Here is a 21,426-nt window from a genome sequence, read left to right on the forward strand (position 1 = left end):
CTAGAATCAGAGTTGGAAAGGCCCTCAGAGGTCCATCCAATCTAGCCTCTCAGGATGGTGGTAAGGATGCTGGCCATGGAGGGCCTGTCACTACCCCCAGAAGGCTGGACAGGATGGTTTTGTGTCTCACCTTTGTCACTTACTACCTGGGTGGTAGTTCCATTGGGTGAGTCATTTCTCCCTCTTTGGTCCTCAGTTTCCACATCTGTAAAATGAGATGATCTCTAAAGACCCCTTCTAAAGGCTCAAAATCCTCAGGTCCTATAGGGATTCCCTTCTAGAATAGAAGGGCCACACAAAGATCACAGCTGTAATGGAAAGAGGGCTTTGTTTGGAGTGGAGAGACCCAAATTCCAATCCTGCTTCTCTCATTTGCTGCCTATATGACCTTGGATAAGTCCTATCTCATTTCAGGACCTTGGTTTCCTCCTTTGGAAATGAGGGGAGTGAACTAGAAATGAGATAACATGTGTAAAGAGCTAGATAACAGTTAGCTATGACTATTATTCCAGATCTGATTCTATGATGCTATCATTTTTGTGGCTTCCACTGTATTAAGAGTAGGATTGGGATACACTCCATTGAGCTTGCCATGGGGATGGACCAAGGGACCACCCTGGGATTTCTGCATTCCCCAAAAACCCATGTCCTTTAGTATTGAGCTATGTCTGTCCCCAGATATTGCCCCAGAGTTTAGTACATGATTGATGGGATATACAGCAATCCAACCCCCTCTATACCACTTTGGGGTAACTAATTGTTGGGAAATTTTTCCTGGGAAGAGGAGGGAGAACAACCCTTCAAGTAGGCAAGGTGTACCACTAGTGTTATTAAGAGTGGGCAGTAGGACAAAGAGGGATAAGAGAGAGATAAGGAGGAGGCTGGGAAGCAGCTGTGGTCTGAATTGAACAGACTTCTCACATGTCATCCTTGGGAAAGTGGAGAAAAGAATTCTCCAGCTGCTCCATTCATAGACTTCTCAGAGAACTTTATCTTAGTGACAGGCTGACAAGAGTGCGTGTGGGCCTGTGTAGGCCCCCTGTATGTTGGCATGTGTTACCTTCTGTGTGTGTGTGTACATGTAAGTGTATGAATGTGTGTGTATGAGGAGTCAGGAGAAGGAAGGACAAGTAGCACTACATTAAGAGTATGTGTGTATGTGTGTGTAGATACTCTCATGCCTCTGTCTCCTTGGATGAGGAGGAGAGAAGAGTAGGATTACATTTACATGGATGTTGTAACTTTCCTTGTTCCCTAGGAAGCATCTCAAGGGAGAGGGAGGAGGTCAGACTAACCACATTCTCTCTTTCTCCTGCCTCCCTCCAACACCTCTCACCCTCATCCTCATAGGCATGGACCTCCCCCTTCCCCAGCAGTGTGCACAAAGTGTGATCAAGTCTCAGAACAGAAACTGCTGATTCTAGTGGGAACAGAAGCCAAAATCTCCTTTCCCCCCCAAGATGGAAAGGTCCTGCAAGATGTAGGATTGGTGAAACCACAGCCCTAAGAACTGAGGAAAATGCAGCCAAGCCCCAATATGAACATTGATTGACCTTCCTCCCAGCCCTGGGGGGGGGGGGGTGGAATTCATGCCTCAGTTTCACCCATTAGGGAATTTAACTGAGTAGAGGAGAAAGAACTACAAATTTAGGGACATAGCAAGGCTAAAATGGGGGACCCCAGGCTAGTATAAGCAGCAGAGGGGAAGAGAGTAGGGGAAGGGAAGGACCAGTGGGGACAGTGAAGGGAGCTGAGCTGAGGTTTTCACTCCCTACCTATATTACAGTATGACCTTGGGAAAATCATTTAACCTCTCTGGGCTTCAGTTTCCTCCTCTGTGAAGTGAATTAAATTACTCTCAGCTCTACATCTATGATCCTATGACCCCCTTCTCTAGGAACTGGGATGTCAGCCCTGTTGGGTTTTTTCTTTATTTGAATAGGAAGACCCAGTTGATAGTTCAGCTAGTAAGTGAATTTTCCTCTCATTAAGGGGTAATGAGGCTCTTGCTTAGCCATCATTTCCCCCTTTTTGGTACTTACCCCAAACCCTATAGACAGTTTTCCACTTCCCCCCCTCTTCTGGAACCTTGCTTCTCCCATGGCTCTATGTTTGGGAAGTTTCTGCTTTCTAGATCTCTGCTGCTCAGCTGCCCTCCCTGCCCCTAACACACACACACATACACACACACACATACATACACACACATGCACACACACACACATACACACACATACTCTTCTCCATGAGGACAGACAGCTGACCTATCTGTGATTACTTCTATGAGCTAATTGACATTTGAAGACAGGAGATTGGCCCTGGATGTAAGTGGAAGGATTTCTCCTGGTCTCTTGTAGAAGGGGACAGAAATTCCAGAACCTCCTAGGATACCTGGAATGGGAGCTTTCTGAGATGAGAGGTAGAAAAGGACCTCAGGGTTGAGAATAGCAGAAAGGGGGCTACATGTGAGGAATGCAAAGGGCTTAGAGTCAGACAAGGAGAGGGGAAAAGAAGAGGAGGCTGGACCAATGGTGTGGCCAGTGTAGGGGTGACATCCTAAAGGATAGGGTGTCCAGAGGTACAGGACGTTGGTACTTACCACACACACACACACACACACACACACACACACACACACACAACACAGAGTACCCCCCCACCATGGGCAAGGGCCCCCACACTTGTGCCCTCTGCCAGAGCCTCTTCTGGGTTGTAGAGAAGTGAAAAGGGGTCCCATCTTATCCAGGGACCATTCCCTTCATGGCCACAGAGGGCACTGCCCTACCCCACCCCATCCCATTCTCTCTGTACCAAGCATCAATTAAATGTTCAACTCATTACAAAGCCAGCTGCTCTGCAATTGTTCCTGCCTTAAATTTAGACCCCACTCATTTGTTATTTGAAGGAATAGGGGAGGGAGGGGCAAGAGTGTTTCAGCAGACAAAAAAACTGGGGAGTGGGGGTGGGGGAGACAAGAATAGAAATGTAAGCCCCTCCCATCTACCTAGTCTCCTTCAGCTCTCTAAAAGGCTGCCCAGCCAATAGCCCCTGTCCCTGGTGCTGAATAAGGGAGTGGCACCTTTACCTTTCAATTAAGAACCATTTACATTGTTCCCCACCAAATTCCACTGGTGGGGATTGGGGATGGAGTGAGAGAGACATTACAGGGAACTCAGGAGCCCCTGCTTTGAGTTCCTCCCTCACCCCACAGGCTGAGCCTGACTAGGAGGGAGCAAGGCTGGTAGTGGATTTCCCTCAGCTCTAAGGACTGTCTCCTCTTCCTCTCTCTCCCCACATCACTAGAGACAAAAGAAGAGCTGGAAGAACTCATGTCAGACATAAAAAAGACCGCCAACAAAGTCCGATCCAAGTTAAAGAGTGAGTATGTGATGGAGGGTGGTGGTTGGGGTGGGACATCCTTCGGAGCCCTCAGCTGCTTCTTGGATGAGTCTCCCATGGTTCATGCTGCGCTTGGGTTCCTGAACCCCTGAGTGTGAATCATTCTATTTTTACTGTGAGAACGGCAATGGGGGTAGTTCTTAGTGTGGTAAAAAAGACTCTGCCTGGAGCCCCTTGTGTAAAAAGAAGCATTCTTTTGTAAATTCCTCCCTCTCTTCCCACCCCACCTTTATTTTCTTATATTGGGTTTGGTTAAAGTGAGATCCACCCTACCAAGATGTATATGTCCTGGCCTCTCTGGATGGAGCCTCACTTTCTGCTCCATTTTCAGTCTTGCAAACATAATCTTTCCCAAACTTGGGATCATAGGGGCAGGTTGGTGATGTGGGTAAGTAAAGGAGGTGGAGTGGTATAGTGAAAAGAGACTTGGATTTGAAATCAGAAGCCCTGGATTTGAATCCTGGTTCTACCCTTATCCCTCCTTTTGTGATCTTGTCCTATCAATCAGTAAACATTTGGTAATTGCTTTATGTACATCAGGCCTTGTGCTAAGTGCTGGGGATATAAAAAAAAAAAAGACAAAAACAGGAGCTCAAATATTCATAGAGGAGTCTACCTGTAAATAGATAGATCTATACCTAATATTTTCAGTCATGTCCGATTCTCTGTGGCTCCATTTGGGGTTTTCTTGGCAAAGATGTTGGAGCAGTTTACCATCTCCTTCTCCAGCTTGTTTTACAGAAGAAGAAACTGAGGGAAACAGGGTTAAATGACTTCCCCAGGGTCACACAATTAGGAAGTGTCCGAGGCCAACTTTGAACTCAGACCTTCCTGACTATGGACACAAAGCTCTATCCACTGCCACCTAGCTGCCCATAAGGTACCAAGAGAGTAGAAGGAAGAACCTGATAGAGTGACATTCTCTTAACCTCTGTGGGCCTCAATTTCCTCATCTGAAAAGTGAAGGGCTGGACTAAATGACCTCTGAGATGCCTTCTACCTCTAGACTTAAGAACCAATAATGTGAGAAGGGTACTTTTAAAACCCTAAAACATCATGCAGACAGTAGAATTATTATTTGGTTTTGTGTTTTAATTTATCTTCATGTTGGTCAAATGAATGAAAAGAGCTGGAAAGGGCCTTGGAGACCTGAGTTCAAGTCCTGGGTCCATCACTGTGTGATTCTAGGCATGTCACTAGTCCTCATTGTGCTGACCTGAAAGATGAGGGAGTTGGGCTACATGATTTTTCAGGGTCTCTTTCCAAGTGACTGAGGGCAGCTAGGTTGTGCTTCAGTGCATAGAGCACCATGCCAGGAGTCAAGAAGACCTGAGTTCAAATCCAGCATCAGACATTTCCTAGCTGTATGGCCCTGGGTAAGTTACTTCACCCTGTTTGCCTCAGTTTCCTCATCTGTAAAATGAACTGGAGAAGGAAATGGCAAATACTCCAGTATCTCTGCTGAGAAAACCCCAAATTGGGTCATGTTGAGTTGGACACAACTCAAATGTCTAAACAGCAAATTCCAACTTACATCCTCTGATTCTGAGACTGAGTTGGGCTCACAAGAGTTCCAGTCTTGGAGTCATGGAGCCCTGGGCTCTGGTCCAGCCTCTACCACTTAAAAGCCTAGACCTAGAACCAGGCCTATGAGGTCATCTAGGTCACCCCCTGCATTTTATAGATGAGGAAACTGAGGCCCAGAAATCTGAAAGTCAAGGTCTACAGCTGTGTGGGACTTCAAAGGTCTTCTGGACCAACCTTTCCATTTAACAGATGAGATAACTGAGACCCCAAGAAGTTGTAAGTTGCTTAAGGTCACACAGGTGGTAACCATTACTCTCTGGAATAATTCGAATCCAGATCCTCTAACACCAGAGTCAGTGCTTTTTCTCTGGTTACCTCTCTTTTTAACTTATTTATTAAGCTATATGACCCTGTACAAGTCACCTCTCTCTACACCTCAGTTTCATCATCTATAAAACTAGAGGCTTGATCCCTTTCCTCTCCAGCCTAGGAGTCCATATCCCTTCCTGAAGTGGGGTGGAGGGAGAGAAGGATTGGTTTTTCCACTCTTCAGCCTGGGAGGAAGGTGAGACCAGATCATGGAGGGTGAGCCTCAATCCTTATTCCTCCCCAGGTATCGAGCAGAGTATTGAGCAGGAGGAGGGACTGAACAGGTCGTCTGCAGACCTGAGGATTCGGAAGACACAAGTGAGTAGGGGAGAACATGGGATGGATGTGTGTCTGAGAGAGTGCTCAGGTCATCATGGAAAGTGGGCAGGCAGCCTTCAGAGTGGGAGCTCATGTGCCTACCTCCTACTTTCTAGCATTCCACACTGTCCCGGAAGTTTGTGGAGGTCATGTCCGAGTACAATGCTACCCAGTCTGACTACAGAGAGCGTTGCAAGGGCCGAATCCAAAGGCAGCTAGAGATCAGTGAGTACACGGCGGGGCTGGCAGGGGTGGGCAATCCCATGCCTTTGGCCCAGTGGTTGGGAAGGGCTACAGAGGCTGGGAAGAAGGGGACAGAAGGATGTCCCTCAGCTCCTTTGGGTTCCTTCCTACACACAGCCGGCAGGACCACCACGAGTGAGGAGCTGGAGAACATGCTGGAGAGTGGGAACCCTGCCATCTTTGCTTCAGGGGTAAGCTCTCTAAGCTGGGGCCCTTTGCCTTTTCCAGAGACTGTGTGGCTAAGCACCCAAAGCAATGAATCTGGGGGCTGAGAACCAGGGTTCAGATCCTCACTCAGCTGAGTCACCTTCAGTTTCCTAGCCTTCATCCTCTTTCAGTGAAAGGCTTGGTCCCTCTGATAGCCTCTAAGACCCCTCCTAGCCCTGTGACCCCATGACCTTTTTGTTCTCTGAAGGGAGATGAGCCCATCCTCTGTAGAAAGAGACAAAGCCCAGTCTACAGTGGAGACACCTGCAGGCAAAGCCTGCTTGGATTCCCATCCAAGCCCTGATGACTGTGAAGGATCCCTTCATCACTCTGGGCCTCAGATTCCCCCTCTGAAAATTTAGATGATTTTTAAGATCTTTTCCAGCTTGAAATCTATGATCCTGGATGATCCTATTACTCTCTTTACTTATGTCCTTTTTTTTAAACTGATTTTCTCATGCTCAGCATTGCGTGTGGCATATAGTTGGTGCTTAATAATTGTTGATTGATATCATCATTACCAGGACTTCCCAGTTAGGAACCCTCTGCACCAATATAGATGGACACCAGTGGTCATAGATATTTGCCTGGGGTAGAAAGATTTCATTTGCCTAGTATAACCAAGCCAAGAGGTGACCAAGGTAGATCTGAACCCAGGTCTTTCTGACTCCAAGGCCACCTCCTTCCTCTAGTCTCCACTGTCTCTTACAAGCCTACCTAGGATAAATCTAGAAAGGCTTCCTGACAGAGGGAGGTGGTGATAAGTAGGCAAGGCATTTGGAGAATGTCAGGGGGATCTTGACTTTGTCTGCCCTAGACCCAGGGGCACCTAAAGAGGCAAGGCGGGGTGAGAAAAAAAACTTCTGGATTCAAAGGATATGAACTTGGGCTTGTGTTTTCCCCCATCTGTCTATAAAAGCCACCGATCAAATTTGTAGATGACACAGACCTAGCAGGGATCACTGACAAGGGTGGGGAAGAAAATCAGGATCCCAAAGTCTCTTGACAGCTTAGGATACTTGGACAGATAGAACAAGATGACTTTTCATAAGGATAAGTGGAAATCTTACATTTGGGGTCCAAAAATGAGTTCCTCTGAAAAAGGTATGGGGGTTATAGTGGATTACAAGCCAAGGTGTGATATGACAGTCAAGAAAGAGATTCCTACCCTAGGCACAGTAAGACAGACATAGCATGCATAGGGAGGGAGCTGAGAGTCCCATTAGACTCTGCCCTGCTCAGGGCACCTCTGGGGCTCTGACCTCACTTTTGGCCCAGAACATTAGGAAGGACATTGATGAGGGAGCGGGTACCCAGAGAACAGCCACCAAGATGACTAACGGCCCCTAGATCTCAGCATATGAAGCTGAGTGGGAGGAACTGGGATATTTAGCAGAGAGAAAATTAGGACATGATAGCTGTCTTCAAGGAGAGGGTACTAGGAATAAGATTTCCCGAAAGGAAAGAAGGGAAGAAGGGATGGAGAGAAAGGGGGAGAGAGAGAGAGAGCAAGGGAGGCATTTTTTTAAATGCACTAAAACAGAAGGGAGGCCAGAAAGAAACATAGCTTTGAAAGTTCCATTTTGGATTTATTATATATTTTAAAAGGAAAAGCAATCTATATATAATAGTCACAGTTTCACATAAAATACTCATTTAATGCCCCATGTTATATATGGAAAACTTTTTAATTGGTTGTTTAAGACAAGTGAACTTTACATTTGAAAGGAAAAACAAGTGATGTAATGTTTGCAGCTTTGTGTACAATATTCATTTTCTGTCCTACTGTGTGTGTGTGTGTCTGTAGAAATAAGCATTTGATTTTTTTTTTAGGTTCAAAATAAAAATAACAAAAATTCAAAAGAAAGAAAATAGCCCTGATGTGAGATGAGGCAGGCCTCCCTCCAAACTTTAGGCTCCCAAGAATCCAGACCCATCTTCTGGTCCAGGCCTTTGGCCTCCTCTCTAGTGTGTCAAGGCCCAGGTGAGTCCAGCCCCTGGGCCAGCCTCCACCAAAGGCTCTTCTTGTCTCCTGCAGATCATCATGGACTCCAACATCACAAAACAAGCACTGAGTGAGATTGAAACGAGGCACAGTGAGATCATCAAACTGGAGAACAGCATCCGAGAACTTCATGACATGTTCACAGATATGGCCATGCTGGTAGAGAGCCAGGTGAGCTTCCTCCTGCCTCTAGGGACACTGAGCTGAGCCCTCCAGACTCCCAGCCCTTCCCCTGCCCCATCCCGGGTGAAATGAGGAGGCCCAGACTAATGTGTATATGGGGATGGAGGGGAGCGGATGGACCCTGAATGCCTTAGCCAGCCCCTGCAGGTGGGGATGGGTGGGCCTCTAACCTCACCTACCGCCATTTCTGTCCAACACGCTGCCCCTGGATGGAGCCCTCAGGTAACAAATAAATGGCTGCATGTACCTCCTTCTAGGACCTACCCTCTGCATGACTGGACCTGCTGAGTCCTCCTCTCTGCATGGCTTTGCCCCCCACAGTTCCACCCCCTGCACAACCAGACCTCCCAAGCTTGGATTCTAGCATGATTAGGCCCGGTAGAGCCTAGACACTTACATAATTCAATAATGGACATAGCCTTCATATACATACACACACAGAGAGTCACCAAATCATAGAATATTAGAATTGGGACCTTAGTGACTGTGTAGTCCACTCCACTCCCATTTTTACAGATGAAGAAACTGAGGCCCAGAGAGGGCAGGTACGGCAATGCCAAGGCTAGAGGAAAAGGCTCATATTTCTGTTGCAGTTTCAAGTTTATAAAACCCTGTCACAGTAACTCTGGAAGGAGAAAGGTACTGAGTATTTTCATCCCCATTTTATAGATAAGAAAAGGGAGACCCAGAGAGAAAAGTGACTTACCTGTCTCTAGTTTCACCTGGAATTTGGACCTCAGTCTTCTAACATTCAGTCCTTCGCTTTCTGCCATCTTGTATGGAACTAATGATTTCCATGTTGTCTCCCCCACAAGAACATAAGCTGTTGGAGGGCAGGGACTGGTCTGTTTTACTTTCCCTTGTATCCCTAGTGGTTGCCACATAGTAAGCGCTTAACAACTGTTTGCTGACTGACTGACGCACTACTCCTAATCCTCCCCTCCCTCCTCCAGGGAGCCAAGCATGTGGGTGGGGATCAGGGGCTTGCTGCTGCTTAGTCTTCCTCTGCATCCTCCTCTCAGGTGGTAGTATGAAGGTGGGGGCTTCTTCTGCATGGATTGTTTCTTGAGCCCTGGAATGGAAAGTGTCTTGCTTTCCCCAGCATGCCTGAGAGAGAAGCCAGAACACTCAATAACTTATTTCTTGCCAAGATATAAGAGTGTCAGTTTGTGGGGAGCCCTGACTCAGGGTCATAGGTCCATGGAATCATCCTCCTGACTTCTTTTCTCTCTTTTGTGTCAGGGCTCCCTGTAAAGTCCAGAACCAGCCCCAAACCCACTCTAGCCCCAAAGAATGGGGCCTGAGAGCTGAGTAAGGAGGGGCTGCCCCTCCAGCTTGGCCCCCTTGGCCTCACAGGGTGAGATGATTGATCGCATCGAGTACAACGTGGAACATTCAGTGGACTATGTGGAACGGGCTGTGTCGGACACCAAGAAAGCTGTCAAATACCAGAGCAAAGCCCGAAGGGTGAGTGGGGCTGGGGCTGCTCCTCCTTCCTGATCCCTTCAGCCCTGGCTTCTTCCTGAAGCAGACTCGGGGTCTGAATCTAGCTGGGCTTCCCTTCTCTCCCTCCCATGCACTGCCATCTCAGTCTCCATGGGGTCTCCTCCCAAGTACCAGGCCTCTTTGGGGCCTCGTCTCCCTCCACTCCCACTCATTAACCCATTAATAACCCATTGTTATCCTTCCCCTATAGAAGAAAATCATGATTATCATCTGCTGTGTGATCCTGGGAATCATCATCGCCTCCACATTTGGAGGCATCTTTGGATAGACTCTCACCCCTCCCATCTCCACCAATTTTGGACCGTCCACAACGAGGAGGTGCCAACAGCTGCTGCTAACCACTGGGGCCCCTGGGGAAACGTGTCCCCTACACCTTGGGGCTCAGAGCCCCTCCCCCTTGTGCTCGTGCCCCCCTCCCTCCTACACCACAAGGGCTGGCCCCCTCCCAGAGCAGCTGAGCCATGTCATGTGCATGATCTCATTGTAACACTGTGTGTGTCTGTGTGGAAGGGGCATTTGGACCTTGGGGGATGAGGGGACAGAAACTGGGAGTGGGGGTGGGTAGAAAGATCTAGGGCTATGACTATGTGACTGGAAAACCGGGTGATGGAATCAGGAAAGGGAAGGAACAGCCACCGGGCCCAGTAACCCCAAGAGGCCACTGAGAATTCCCCAAATCCCGCCAGTGCAAGGGGCCTGGAGAGAAAGGTAGGCCAGGCCAGGCACCAGACGCCTCAGCCCCTCCCCACTCATTCCCTTAGTGAAGTCCACCATGGCGGTGGCTGAACTGCCAGATCTGTCCTCTCAGGCCTAGCTGGTTCCCTCCTGGCTCAGGGCTAGAATCACTCCTTCAGCAAACCCCAGGCCTCTGCCACTTTCTCTGACCTTTGACTGCCCCATCCTGAATCAAGTCTAGCAATGGCCAAAATCGGGGAGGGGCCACTTGGTGCTGTTGCCCACTTCTCAGGGAGGGGGGAGCCTTGAGGGACCAGTGGGGTAACACTGCTGATCACTGCCAGGCTGGGTTCAGGGGGCTGTCTAAGATTTGGACCTCCATTCCTTTTCAGCTCTGGCTCATCAAGAACATCTAGGTCTGTCCCCAACTTCCATTCACCCCACTAACCTGAAGGGCAAATCTTTCTCTGCCCCTCTCCCTGGGGGGCCTACCTGGAATCTACAGGCTCCCCAGCCTCTGTTCCCCCCTGTCCCTGGAGATCTTGTGATGGGGGGAGGGAGTGGCCAGGCAGGCCTGGGCTCTCAGGCAGCAAGGCCGAGCTGTCCAGCACCCTTGTCTAGTCCTTGGTGCCAGCTGCCCTCAGCCTGTGGGGATGGGGGTCCCTGCGCTCCGTGTATGTTGCATGTACAGGGCATGCTCCCTGACTCCCATGCTTCACCATGCCCTTCTGCCACCTTCTCCCTCGATTGATGTGCCTTGTGCCAGGTTTGACGGGGTGTCTCAGTATTCACCAGCCAGCAGGGGGGCACTCTCCTCCCCACTGTTTGGGACTTTGGGGGAAGTTTAAAAACAAAATTCCCACTTCCAGCCACCCTTGCCCCATTTTTCCTTCCTTTCTGCAGGCGCCAGGCAGGCATGGGCCATCCCGGGTGGAGTGTGTGTGTGAGCGTGCGTGTGTGCATGGCGCCCTGGCCAGGGCTACATCTGTGCCCATCTGTGTCCCTACCTCCCTAAGGCTTTGCTCCAGCCCGGTGACCGTGACCACTGTCCTGTGCTGCTTTTCCAGCCACGGCCCTGCCCATCCCTTCCTTCTCACCAAAGCTCTTGGTGCAAACCAGCTGCCCATTTTGTGAAATTTTTATGTAGAATAAACATTTGTATCTGTACCAAGCAGAAGGTCCCAGTTACCTTATTCCATTAGTGGTAGGGACAATCTAGACCAGGGGTGGGGAACCTATAACCTCGAGGACATATGTGGCCCTCTAGGTCCTCTAGTGTGGCCTTTTGACTGAGGACCTAGGATTAGGGCCCCATGTGGCCTCGAGGCTGCAGGTTCCCCACCCTTGATCTAGACCTTCAGAACAAGTTACAAAACTATCCCTGGAACCCCTAAAGTCCATGGTCTGACTCTGGCCCCAGCCTAGGGATGTGGCTAAGGGGAGAGACAGTTGATAAATGGGGAGAATTCACCAACAAGGCAGCTAAGTGGAACAGTGGATAGAGGCTGGGCCTGCACTCAAGAAACCTGTGTTCAGTGTGCTGGACCCACCACTGAACACAGCAGGCAAACAAGCTGGGCATCAGTATCTAACCTCTGATTGGGGGGAAGGGGCTGGGCCAGAGGAGATGGGGCAAGCAGCTCAAGACTGCCTGGAAGGAAAATAGGCACTCCAGTTGGGCAAGTGTGACCTGGAAGTGAGGGGGTCCTGACCCCTTCCCCACCCCTTTCCTGCTCTAAATCCTACAATCTTATGTCAGTAAGCTATATACTGGGAGAGCAGTCACAGAGAGGAAGTTCCAGGACCCATTGTGGAGAACAGAAAAGCAAACTGAGGCCCAGAGACATAGGGACCTCATCTAATCCAATCCCCTCATCTTAAAGGCAAAGAAAGGTTGCAGAAAAATTACTTCTCCGAGGTCACACTGGTACCCAAGCCTCATCTCTCCTGAGCTCTAATCTCTAAGGTGGCACCATCCTGAGCCCAACCGCAATGGGAGCAGGGTTCAATTTGTGCCGTGTGTCAGGCACTGTGTGAGGTACCATGGATAAGAAAGCCAAAATGGAAAGACGCTGGAGTCTTGCCCTTCATCCTACTGGGTGCGTGTTGGGGAGAAAGACGTTAAATGAGAAGTTCTTCCAGTAGCTTTTGGAGTGAGGGCTTTGAGTTGGAGGAGTTTAAAAATGAGATGGGCACTCGATCCACTTCCTCTTGCCCATTTTAATTCATCTTGCTTGGCAGAAGTCCCATGTCTGACGTTAATAATGTGCTCAATACCTTTTCAAGGTTCCCAGGGTTCTGGGGCTAATGAGCAGGTTGTAATCTGCTACCTTCATGTTAGGTCTCTCTGGGTGCAGTCATCCACAATGCTAGGCCCTCTCACCCCCCACCAGGGGCCAGTCAGGGCCCAGTGCTGCCCATTCTATCCCCACAATGTGCCCTACCTCTCCTCTCCTCTCTGCTCACACAGGCACCACCCCAGGCTGGTTCAGACCCTCATCACCTTGGCTATTGCCATCCCTTCCTAATTGTCCCCTTTTTCACATCCTCCCAACTCCTTTCACACAGCTGCTAAACTGATATTCCTGGAGCATGGTCAATGTCATTCTCCAGCTCAAGAAGCTCTGATAGTACCCCGTGGCCTCCAGTCCTCCACGCTCTGGCTCCATCCTCTCAGGCTGAGTTTGACTCCCTCCCAAGTCCACATTCCAGCCGGACTGACCTGCTCCCAGCTCTAAGCTTTGGCTCTGGACATCTCCAATGCCTGGGAGACTTCTCATGGCAGCTTCCTGGGAAGGACAGCTCAGTCTAATGGCCACAAAGGGTCCATCCTTTTCCCCGTTCCTCCAGATAATCATTCTGCATTCATGTAGCAGAGCTAACAAAACTAACACCTGGTCCCTAGAGCTCTAATCCCCTTTTTCTCACTGATTATGTATGTAGATATGATTTTGCTTTTTAGGACCTTGTAACTTCAAGTGATGTCCCTCCTCACTGAGAAGTGTAGATGAACCAACATAGAAGTGATTCCTACTCCCATTGAACACATCCGTTTACACACACACATTTATACATAGCCAAGTAGGACTGTTAGGATCTCAGCGTTTTGGAAGTTAGGATTTCACACAATGCATCCTGAGGAAGGAGAGGCAGAGGGAAAAGGACAACCTACAAACACCTCTGTGGGGTCTTTGATTCCTCACTTTAGGCCGATCTCCCAACATTTGCCAGTTGTCATTTATCCTGCGTTATTTTCCCTTGATTTTTGCTTTCACCCCTAAAACCAAGGGAGAGTCCCATCTGAGCCCAGTGACAATAAAACCCCTCCATATCCCCTTTTCATACTTTCACCCGCAATCAATGACTGCACCCAGAGAGACCTAACATGAAGGTAGCAGATTACAACCTGCTCATTAGCCCCAGAACCCTGGGAACCTTGAAAAGGTATTGAGCACATTATTAATGTCATACATGAGACTTCTGCCAAGCAAGACGAATTAAAATGGGCAAGAGGAAGTGGATCGAGTGCCCATCTCATTTTTAAACTCCTCCAACTCAAAGCCCTCACTCCAAAAGCTACTGGAAGAACTTCTCATTTAACGTCTTTCTCCCCAACACACACCCAGTAGGATGAAGGGCAAGACTCCAGCACCTCTTTCCATTTTGGCTTTCTTATCCATGGTACCTCACACAGTGCCTGACACACAGCACAAATTGAACCCTGCTCCCTCACTATATACCAATCCAGTGCTTCCTGGAACTGTCACAGAAGCAGCCTCAGAAGGGAAGGGGCTTGGGCTCCTCACATTCTACCCCCACAAGGGCTCCTCTACCAAGGCCCAGCTGGGAAGGGACAGGCTGAAGCAACTTCTCTAGGCAGGTTAGCCAGGACTGTAGGATGGCAGAGCAGGAAGACCCAGGCATAGTTTGATGCTCCCACTGCCCTACTGTGTGACCTTAGGCAAGTCACAAACTGCCTCGGGACTTCAGTTTCCTCCACTGTATATGGCAGGGCCCTTCCAACTCTCCATCTCTGAGCCTGTGATTCCAGGCCCAGCTGAAGTCAAGTGAGTGAAATGGAAAGTGTTCACATCATGTACATTAAGTACAACGTCAACTTTCAAGACCATTTCACTTTTGCCAAGTTATACTTTATTCAAAAATAAGATGAAATAATCTTAAGTCTTTTTTTTGGAGGACCCTCCCCAATGCCTGTAATGTCATTTCACTGATGGGCAGGTTGTTCCAAACACAAAGCCCAGAGAACAGGAGCAGGCCAGGCACAGGCCTCACCCCAAGGCCTCCGGCCACATCTGTCCCTTCTGAAGACTCCAGAGTTCATGATGATCCCTCGTGTCGGCAAAGTTAAGGCACAAATGGAGCATTGCAAACCCCAGGGGCCCAGCTCTGTGGCCCCAGGAACCAACAGATGGCTCTGACTTTCTCTCCTGGGAGATGTATAGCAGCAGCAGCAGGACAGGCTGCAGCCAAGGCTGAACTGTGGCAGACAGACAGGAGACAAGCTGGAGCTGCCCAAACAGCAAAGGGAATGCGCTCTGAACTGGCTCCAAAGATAGCCATGGGAGGAGCTGCTCAGAAGTGCGGCCTGCGCTTGCGGCCAGTGTAACGTGTATCAGCTCGGACCTCCCTACGAGAAAGATGGAATGAGGCAGTCAGAAAGGGAAATGAAGAGTGGGTATATTAAAGGCGGTTCCTCAGAGGCCACAGTTTACACCATACATCAGAGAACACAATAAGGCCCAGGCTGCAGATCCAAGGCCCAGGCTGCAGATCCAAGGCCCAGGATGGCACAAGCCACCCCCCACCCCAGATATGAGACTAGCCCCTCTCATTCTTACTTTAGCCTGTCTTCTGCTACTCCTGGGGCTCTGTAATTAGGATCAATGACAGGGAGTACTACTAGCAAATGCTGGCAAAGGAAGGAGGCAGCATCCCCGAACTCCCCACCTGGCGTAGGCGTATTTTGAGGTTTGTTCCTAGCACTTGACAATAGCTAATTCAGCTCCACTCAAAGGACTCTACTCTTTTAGGCTCTATTTCTTAGCTCCAAAGCACACAACAGGGAACAGCAGTGGTCCAGGGGACACCCACACACTCACTTGCCCTGCCGCCGCCGCCGCTCCTTCTTCTCCAGGATCCAGTCTCGGCTCTTCTTCACTGACTTCCCCTTTGCTGTCTTATACCGGATCCTGTGGAGGGAGGAATTGTGAGCTTGAGCAAAGGGCACTCTGGGTCCATCCGAGCTTGCCCTCGCTACCATCTCATTAACCATCACTCTGATTTTCTCCTCCAGGTGCTAATGGTGGACTTCACACAATTCACACCAGCAGCATCAGGGGGAGTTATCCAGAAAGAGCTCCACCCCCAGAAGTGTCCTAACTCAGTCTAGACTTGACCACCAAGCTGTGTCACTTGAGCACACCCCACCCTTGCTGGGACTCAGTTTCCCCATCTGTAATACAACAGGGTTGAGTGTAACATGCTAAGATTTCTTGGATTCTCCTGACAGTCTAGCTCTCCTGATTAGCCCAAGCCCTATGTCTTCCCAAAACTCCCAGCTGGCCAGGGCAGCACCATTGCCCTGGTCAGTACTCTGTCAGCAGCACAAAGGCACATAGTGTCTGAGGCAGGAAAACGCGGCCACCTTAGCTACAGGCAGCCCCGACGAGAGTCCTCCAGTGATGCTGTTGGTCCCTTGCCCTGGCTGTGGAAGGAAAACATTCCAGCAGCCCTGTGGCTGAGAGACGCTCAAGATGACGGGCAGCCTGGGTCAGTGCTGCCACCCGCCAAGCCAGGATCACAAAGAATTGTTTGGGGCATGAGTCACATAGCCAGGTTTCACACCAGAAAGTCCCTCATTCCCCTCACCTGTTTCAAGCTTCTTCTCTCACATTTCTTTTCTCAGTTGGATCTGACTAGTACATTTAACAATTATTAATTACTCTCTATATGTCTCATCAAAAAAGATCTAAAATGGCTCCTCAACTAAGCTGCCACATAAACATGTGAACAGAAACACACAAAGAGTCCAGCTCTATCAAAGAGCCTAAGCTATTCCCAGTTATGAGACAGGAACTGAGGGGAGTTAAAAAGGGGAGTCAGTGCAGTGTCTCACTGACTTTTAACAACACTACCTCTCTGCTTAGAGTAAGACATGGGGCCCCAAAGGGGCTTTCCTCCACTCTGCTTGGGGTTTCTGACTGTATAGTCAGAGCTCTCCAAACTGAACTCCACTCTTTCTCCCTGGGCATTTAACAAATCATCCAAGAATCAGTCCAGGCCAGAAGTTTGTTTACCTTTCATTGGAGAACTTGGACTCTTTCGCCTCTTGCCCATCTCCACACTCAGTGCCCAGGCCCTGCAAAAAGAATCAGGTTCAGAACATAGCGAATGCACTGTGGTGGGGAGGACACCAGCCTGGGAGCATATATAACAAGCCAACACACTAGAACACAGACACACAGATGCAGACGCAGACACAGACACAGACACAGACACACACAGACACACACACACAGACACACACAGACACAGACACACACACACACACACACACACACACACTCACACATACACTCACGCCACAGAGCAAAACCAACTGAGGTTAACAGGTTTTGGCTCCTTTCAGGTAACTGCAGATGAATCATACAACAAAGTACAAAGCCTCTCCTTCAGAGACCCAAATTTTCAAGGACACTTAGAGAGTGAGGCTGGCCTCAAGCTATGACTGACATTGCGGGTACTCAGCAAATATCCTCCCCTGATTTACAATCTATAATTCTGTCCCCTTCCCCTGGAGATTGCACTCTCAACCAGAAGACATATCCTTACCTTAGGCAACACACCTGAAGGGCCAGCAAACAGACAGAGGAAGAACCTGAATATGATAGAAGCCAATCTTGAAGAAGCAAGTGCCATCACCTTCCCTCATGCTCTCAAGTTGAGAGCTTTATTTCTGATTAGGGGCAAATAAAGGGACAATGCACCAAAACTGAGGGCCCCTGCCACAGCCAAACCCCAGCACCAGGCATCTCCCTCTGCTCCCACCCCACCCAACTGGCAGTGTCTAGCTATGTCAAACTCTACTAGCATTGTGGTATTTCTCTCAGACCTCCCACACCAGGGAGGGGACGACAACACTAAACTTACTTCTTAGCTTTAGCACTGTTGGGGAAGTCCACCACCATACCTCCAGTGAAACCGGCCTTCATTGCCTGGGCTGTAATCAGCTCCAACTGAGGTTAGAGAAAGAAACACTGGGGATTAGGCTTAAGGACGAGGTGGGTACAACTGGCACACACACCCCACCCCACTTCCTAGTCTCTCTTGAAGCCAAAGAGGGCCATCATAGATGCCTCTCAACTGCTCCAAATCTGAGTACTGGGAACAAAGAGGAGAGAACAATGATCCTCTTCCCAAGCTGCACTCCCAGCTCAGAGTCCTGAAGGAGTCATGGAACAGGAATGACAGTTTTAAAATGAGGGGCAGTTTCGTTCTTTGCCTTTCTTCTCTGCACAGAAAACAAAAACATTTAATAAATATTTGCTTGCTTAATTTGAAAAACTGACTATGTGATCACAGACAAATTCCATAACCTGAAAATGACTTGGACAACTCAGTAAGTCTATCAGAGGTTATGAGAACAGTTACCAACGTGCACTGGCAGGAATTTCCTCAGCAGAAATTCCCTATGCCAGGAAAGTCCTAAGTCTAGACCAAAAAAAAATCTCAACTACTCCAAGAGGTCCAGAATATCTGCCAACGATTGAGGCTGATGGCTTGGACACCACATGTTATGGTAAAAATCAAACCTCCCCATTCTAAAACAAGAAATCAAGTCCATAGTCCATCTTCATGAAACAGATCTGAAGTCCCACCCCACCTTTAGAAAGAACTTTGGGGCCCAATTCCCCTGTAATGAAACATGCTCTTGCAGAATTATTGGAGAAATCAATGTTCTTAATTGTTTCAAGCCCCAATCTGAACTCTGGAGCCAATGTTTTCTTGTCAGGAGAGATCCATAGCTGCCCAGAAGGGTGGCAAAGAAAGAGTTCTTCCCTCTTTGAACCAATCAGCACCAGACATTTGATGGACAGAAATGTCTATACTTCCCTAACCCTAATCCCATCACTATTACCCAAAATCTAGGCATGATAACCCTTAGAGAAAAGATTCTCAACCATTTTTGTGTTGGGGATCCAAAGAAATCTGTAAGCCCCTTCTCAGAATGATGGAGTTTTTAAAAGTATGTAAAATCAAATGCACAGGATTAATCCAAATAAAGACAGTGTGATGTAGAAGGTACTCCTTTTCAGGTACAGATTGGAAGAGACAGTTTGTAAGTTCCCTCTCCCAACTCTTAAATGCCATTAGTTTGGACCATGACCCAAGAGTTTGCCCCCATCTAGGCAGACTTACCTGCTCAGCATTCTCAGGATAAAGCTGCAGGACCGCTCGAGCTCCTCGGGTCTATAGGAGAATGAACACTGTTGGTCTCTGGTCAGGCCCCAATTTATCATCTGAAGCAACCAAGACAGCTACCTGGGACAATGGAGGGCCCAATGGGCACTAAAAAAGTTGTGAAGATCTCATACTCACCAGAGCAGAATAAAGGGATGAAAAAAAGCGGTGCAGGCGCTTGGCAGGGTTGTGCGTCTTCTGGTCAGCATTGCAGAGCCACTGAACAGCAGAAATGCTGAACAAAGGGAGCAAAGGCTTCTTCAGGAATTCAGCCAAGCCTGGCATGCCTGTTCAACTCCCAACTACAAGACTCCATCACCTCCCCATGTTCCAAGACTATTATCTCAGTGCTCCTTCTTCCCTTCACTGTGAACTCATTCTAGTTCTACCATTTGACCCAAGAATGTCCAAAAAGGTCATTGGTAACCTCCTGCAGGCACACCAAGGTACATTTTCTCAGCTTCTACTCTAGCCAACCTTTCTGCTTGCTTCTGCAGTGAATGATTCAAAGTTGCTCAAGATGCTTTTCCTTTGAGACCCTAGATGGGCCTGAGTTTAAAGTTAAGTAAAAATTCATGATTAGACGATGGTGCACTTAAGCTTTTAAATACGCACCTCTTCCTACCTGAAATGTCCGTCCAAAGACCTTTCTCCACACTCTTTTCTAATCTCTTTCTCCAAGAAATCCTCTCTAATGGGGAGGAGTGATTCGGCACCCTTGGCAAGACCCACCTCTGATGATCCCCCTCAGATTTCTCCAACCCAAGATAAAAGAATGAGGTTACTCATTCAGCTCATGCTCCTCAACCTGGAATGATTTTTGCCACTTTCCACCTATCTCTCAAAAATCACAACATCCAAATATTAAATGTCACATGGCATTTATTTATCTGTCATTTTTAGAAGATAAGCTCTAAAAAGAATTGCACTCGAGGTTCTGCTAACACAGCACCACTAACACTGTACGCATTATATCAAAATACAATGGGATCTCTGAGTCTCTTGAAGATTAAGGAGTCTCCAGCCTGAGGTCAGGAAACTAATGAGGGTTTGAGACAGGAGCCTTGGTCTTCCTGACTCCAGGTCCAGAGTTCCATCCAAGGTGCTAAGCTGCCTCAAAGAGCTCTTGTGTGTTAACAGCCAACAATGCTCTTCCACACGGCCCCTCCTTCCAAGCACATATGTCAGTGACACATCTTACCTAATACAACCATCAAATGACCCCGGCCTGAAGGGGATGCCCTGACCCATGTCCCCCTGAAGCAGGTCTCCTTCCACTTCCCGATCCACAGCCACATCTATTTAGTCAAAGATGATCATATTAGAAACAGGCCAGTCTATCCAGCTGCTAATACCAACTAGTACAGACAACACCCGAGGGGCCTCACTCACCCAGCATGGCAGGACTGATGTCAATGCCCACCCAGTAGTGCCCCTGTTCCGAGATGAAGTCACCACTGAGCCCAGAACCACAACTGGAAGGCAAAAATCAGACAAAGGGTCCGGAGTGAAGGGCAATGACATGGCACCACGACGACACAACCCGTCATTCCAGAAAAGCTCCACCATCGTACCCAACATCCAGGAGGAAGCAGGGCTGGTCCTCGGGCAGGCTAAGGAGCTCCACTGCCCGCTCGGACATCTGCGTCTGGATTTCAATCATCCGCGAGCTGAAAGGGGAGCAGTGGGGGGAAGGGGGACTAGTGACCCCCTCCCAAAACCGCAGCCAGCCCAGGAGGATGGCCTCACCTGGGGTGCCAGCTGCGGGCGCGGGCAGATCGCTCACCGCGCCCCCCCTCCCGGGGAGCCCCCACCCCACCCCCGCCATCTCTGCGCTCTGCCTTTCAGGCCCGTCCCGGGCCCTGTCCGCCTCTCCCTCGCTACCCGCACCGGCCGTCGGTACCGAGGAAGCGCTGCCCCGGGCGTGGAAAGCCCCCTCCCCCGAAGGAAGGCGCTCAAGGCTCCTCTATTCCTCACAACCACCTCGGGAGGCAGGGGATGCATCATTCCCATTTTACGCTTAAGGAAACTGAGGCAGGCCCTGCTCTTCCAGACGCTCCCCCAGCTCCGGGCCGGCTCTTACTTGTGAGTGTACTTCCGGGCCTCGTCCTCGTTGTAAAACTGTGGGGAAGAGAGAGTGGGGGCGGCGGTGAGAGGGGGCAGAGGCGGCGGGGCCGGACCTCGCGGGGAAAGGGGTGGGAAGGGCTCACCAGCTCCGGGGGCCCGCGGTGCTCCGGCCTCCGGCCGCTGCACGCCATGGCTGCTCTCCAGAGGCTTGTCCGCGCGGCGCCTGCGTCATCTACCAAGCGCCGCCGCCCGGGCCCAACCGCCTCCTCGGCGCCGTGTCACGTCATCACCCCACGCACGCGCAGGCGCAGAGAGGGAATCTTACCCTAGCCCCGCCCTTTCCTCTGTCCTGTCTTCCTCCTCTCCGCGATTGGCCCCCAGGAGGGCTCGTCAGGTACCACGCCCCGTCTCATTGGCCGGCCCCTCCGTCTCCACTTCCCCCCCTC

General features: G+C 49.5%; 2 protein-coding genes and 1 non-coding gene across 4 annotated transcripts in view; 1 reads left to right on the forward strand and 2 right to left on the reverse strand.

Annotated features, from left to right (window-relative positions):
• STX1A (syntaxin 1A) overlaps positions 1–11,591 on the forward strand; it is a 38,288-nt gene extending 26,697 nt beyond the window's left edge. The window contains exons 4-10 of the mRNA XM_072640211.1: positions 3,304–3,378; positions 5,540–5,613; positions 5,730–5,838; positions 5,974–6,047; positions 8,102–8,239; positions 9,608–9,718; positions 9,948–11,591. Of these exons, the coding sequence (XP_072496312.1) occupies positions 3,304–3,378; positions 5,540–5,613; positions 5,730–5,838; positions 5,974–6,047; positions 8,102–8,239; positions 9,608–9,718; positions 9,948–10,025 (659 nt within the window). The 3' untranslated portion in view covers positions 10,026–11,591. The remainder of the gene's footprint in view (positions 1–3,303; positions 3,379–5,539; positions 5,614–5,729; positions 5,839–5,973; positions 6,048–8,101; positions 8,240–9,607; positions 9,719–9,947) is intronic.
• A 2,970-nt stretch (positions 11,592–14,561) lies between these two features.
• On the reverse strand, positions 14,562–21,349 carry BUD23 (BUD23 rRNA methyltransferase and ribosome maturation factor). Of its 2 annotated transcripts, XM_072640213.1 has the most exons (12): positions 21,124–21,349; positions 20,997–21,034; positions 20,488–20,583; positions 20,306–20,388; positions 20,115–20,211; positions 19,052–19,148; positions 18,872–18,922; positions 17,603–17,688; positions 17,285–17,330; positions 16,750–16,811; positions 15,553–15,642; positions 14,562–15,080 (listed from the first exon to the last, which is right to left on the reverse strand). In XM_072640213.1, exons 1-12 carry the CDS (start codon positions 21,169–21,171, stop codon positions 15,026–15,028), a joined length of 849 nt encoding a protein of 282 aa, XP_072496314.1. In that variant the 5' UTR covers positions 21,172–21,349; the 3' UTR covers positions 14,562–15,025. The 2 variants fall into 2 exon arrangements, with proteins under 2 accessions (XP_072496314.1, XP_072496313.1); XM_072640212.1 differs by lacking the exons at positions 20,997–21,034; positions 21,124–21,349 and adding an exon at positions 20,817–20,990.
• LOC140530671 (small Cajal body-specific RNA 20) lies at positions 16,069–16,200 on the reverse strand. Its single transcript, XR_011976099.1, has one exon.
• Positions 21,350–21,426: the final 77 nt, after the last annotated feature.

Source organism: Notamacropus eugenii, chromosome 2 (assembly GCF_028372415.1).
Source record: "Notamacropus eugenii isolate mMacEug1 chromosome 2, mMacEug1.pri_v2, whole genome shotgun sequence".
In the NCBI taxonomy this organism is placed as follows: Eukaryota; Metazoa; Chordata; class Mammalia; order Diprotodontia; family Macropodidae; genus Notamacropus; species Notamacropus eugenii.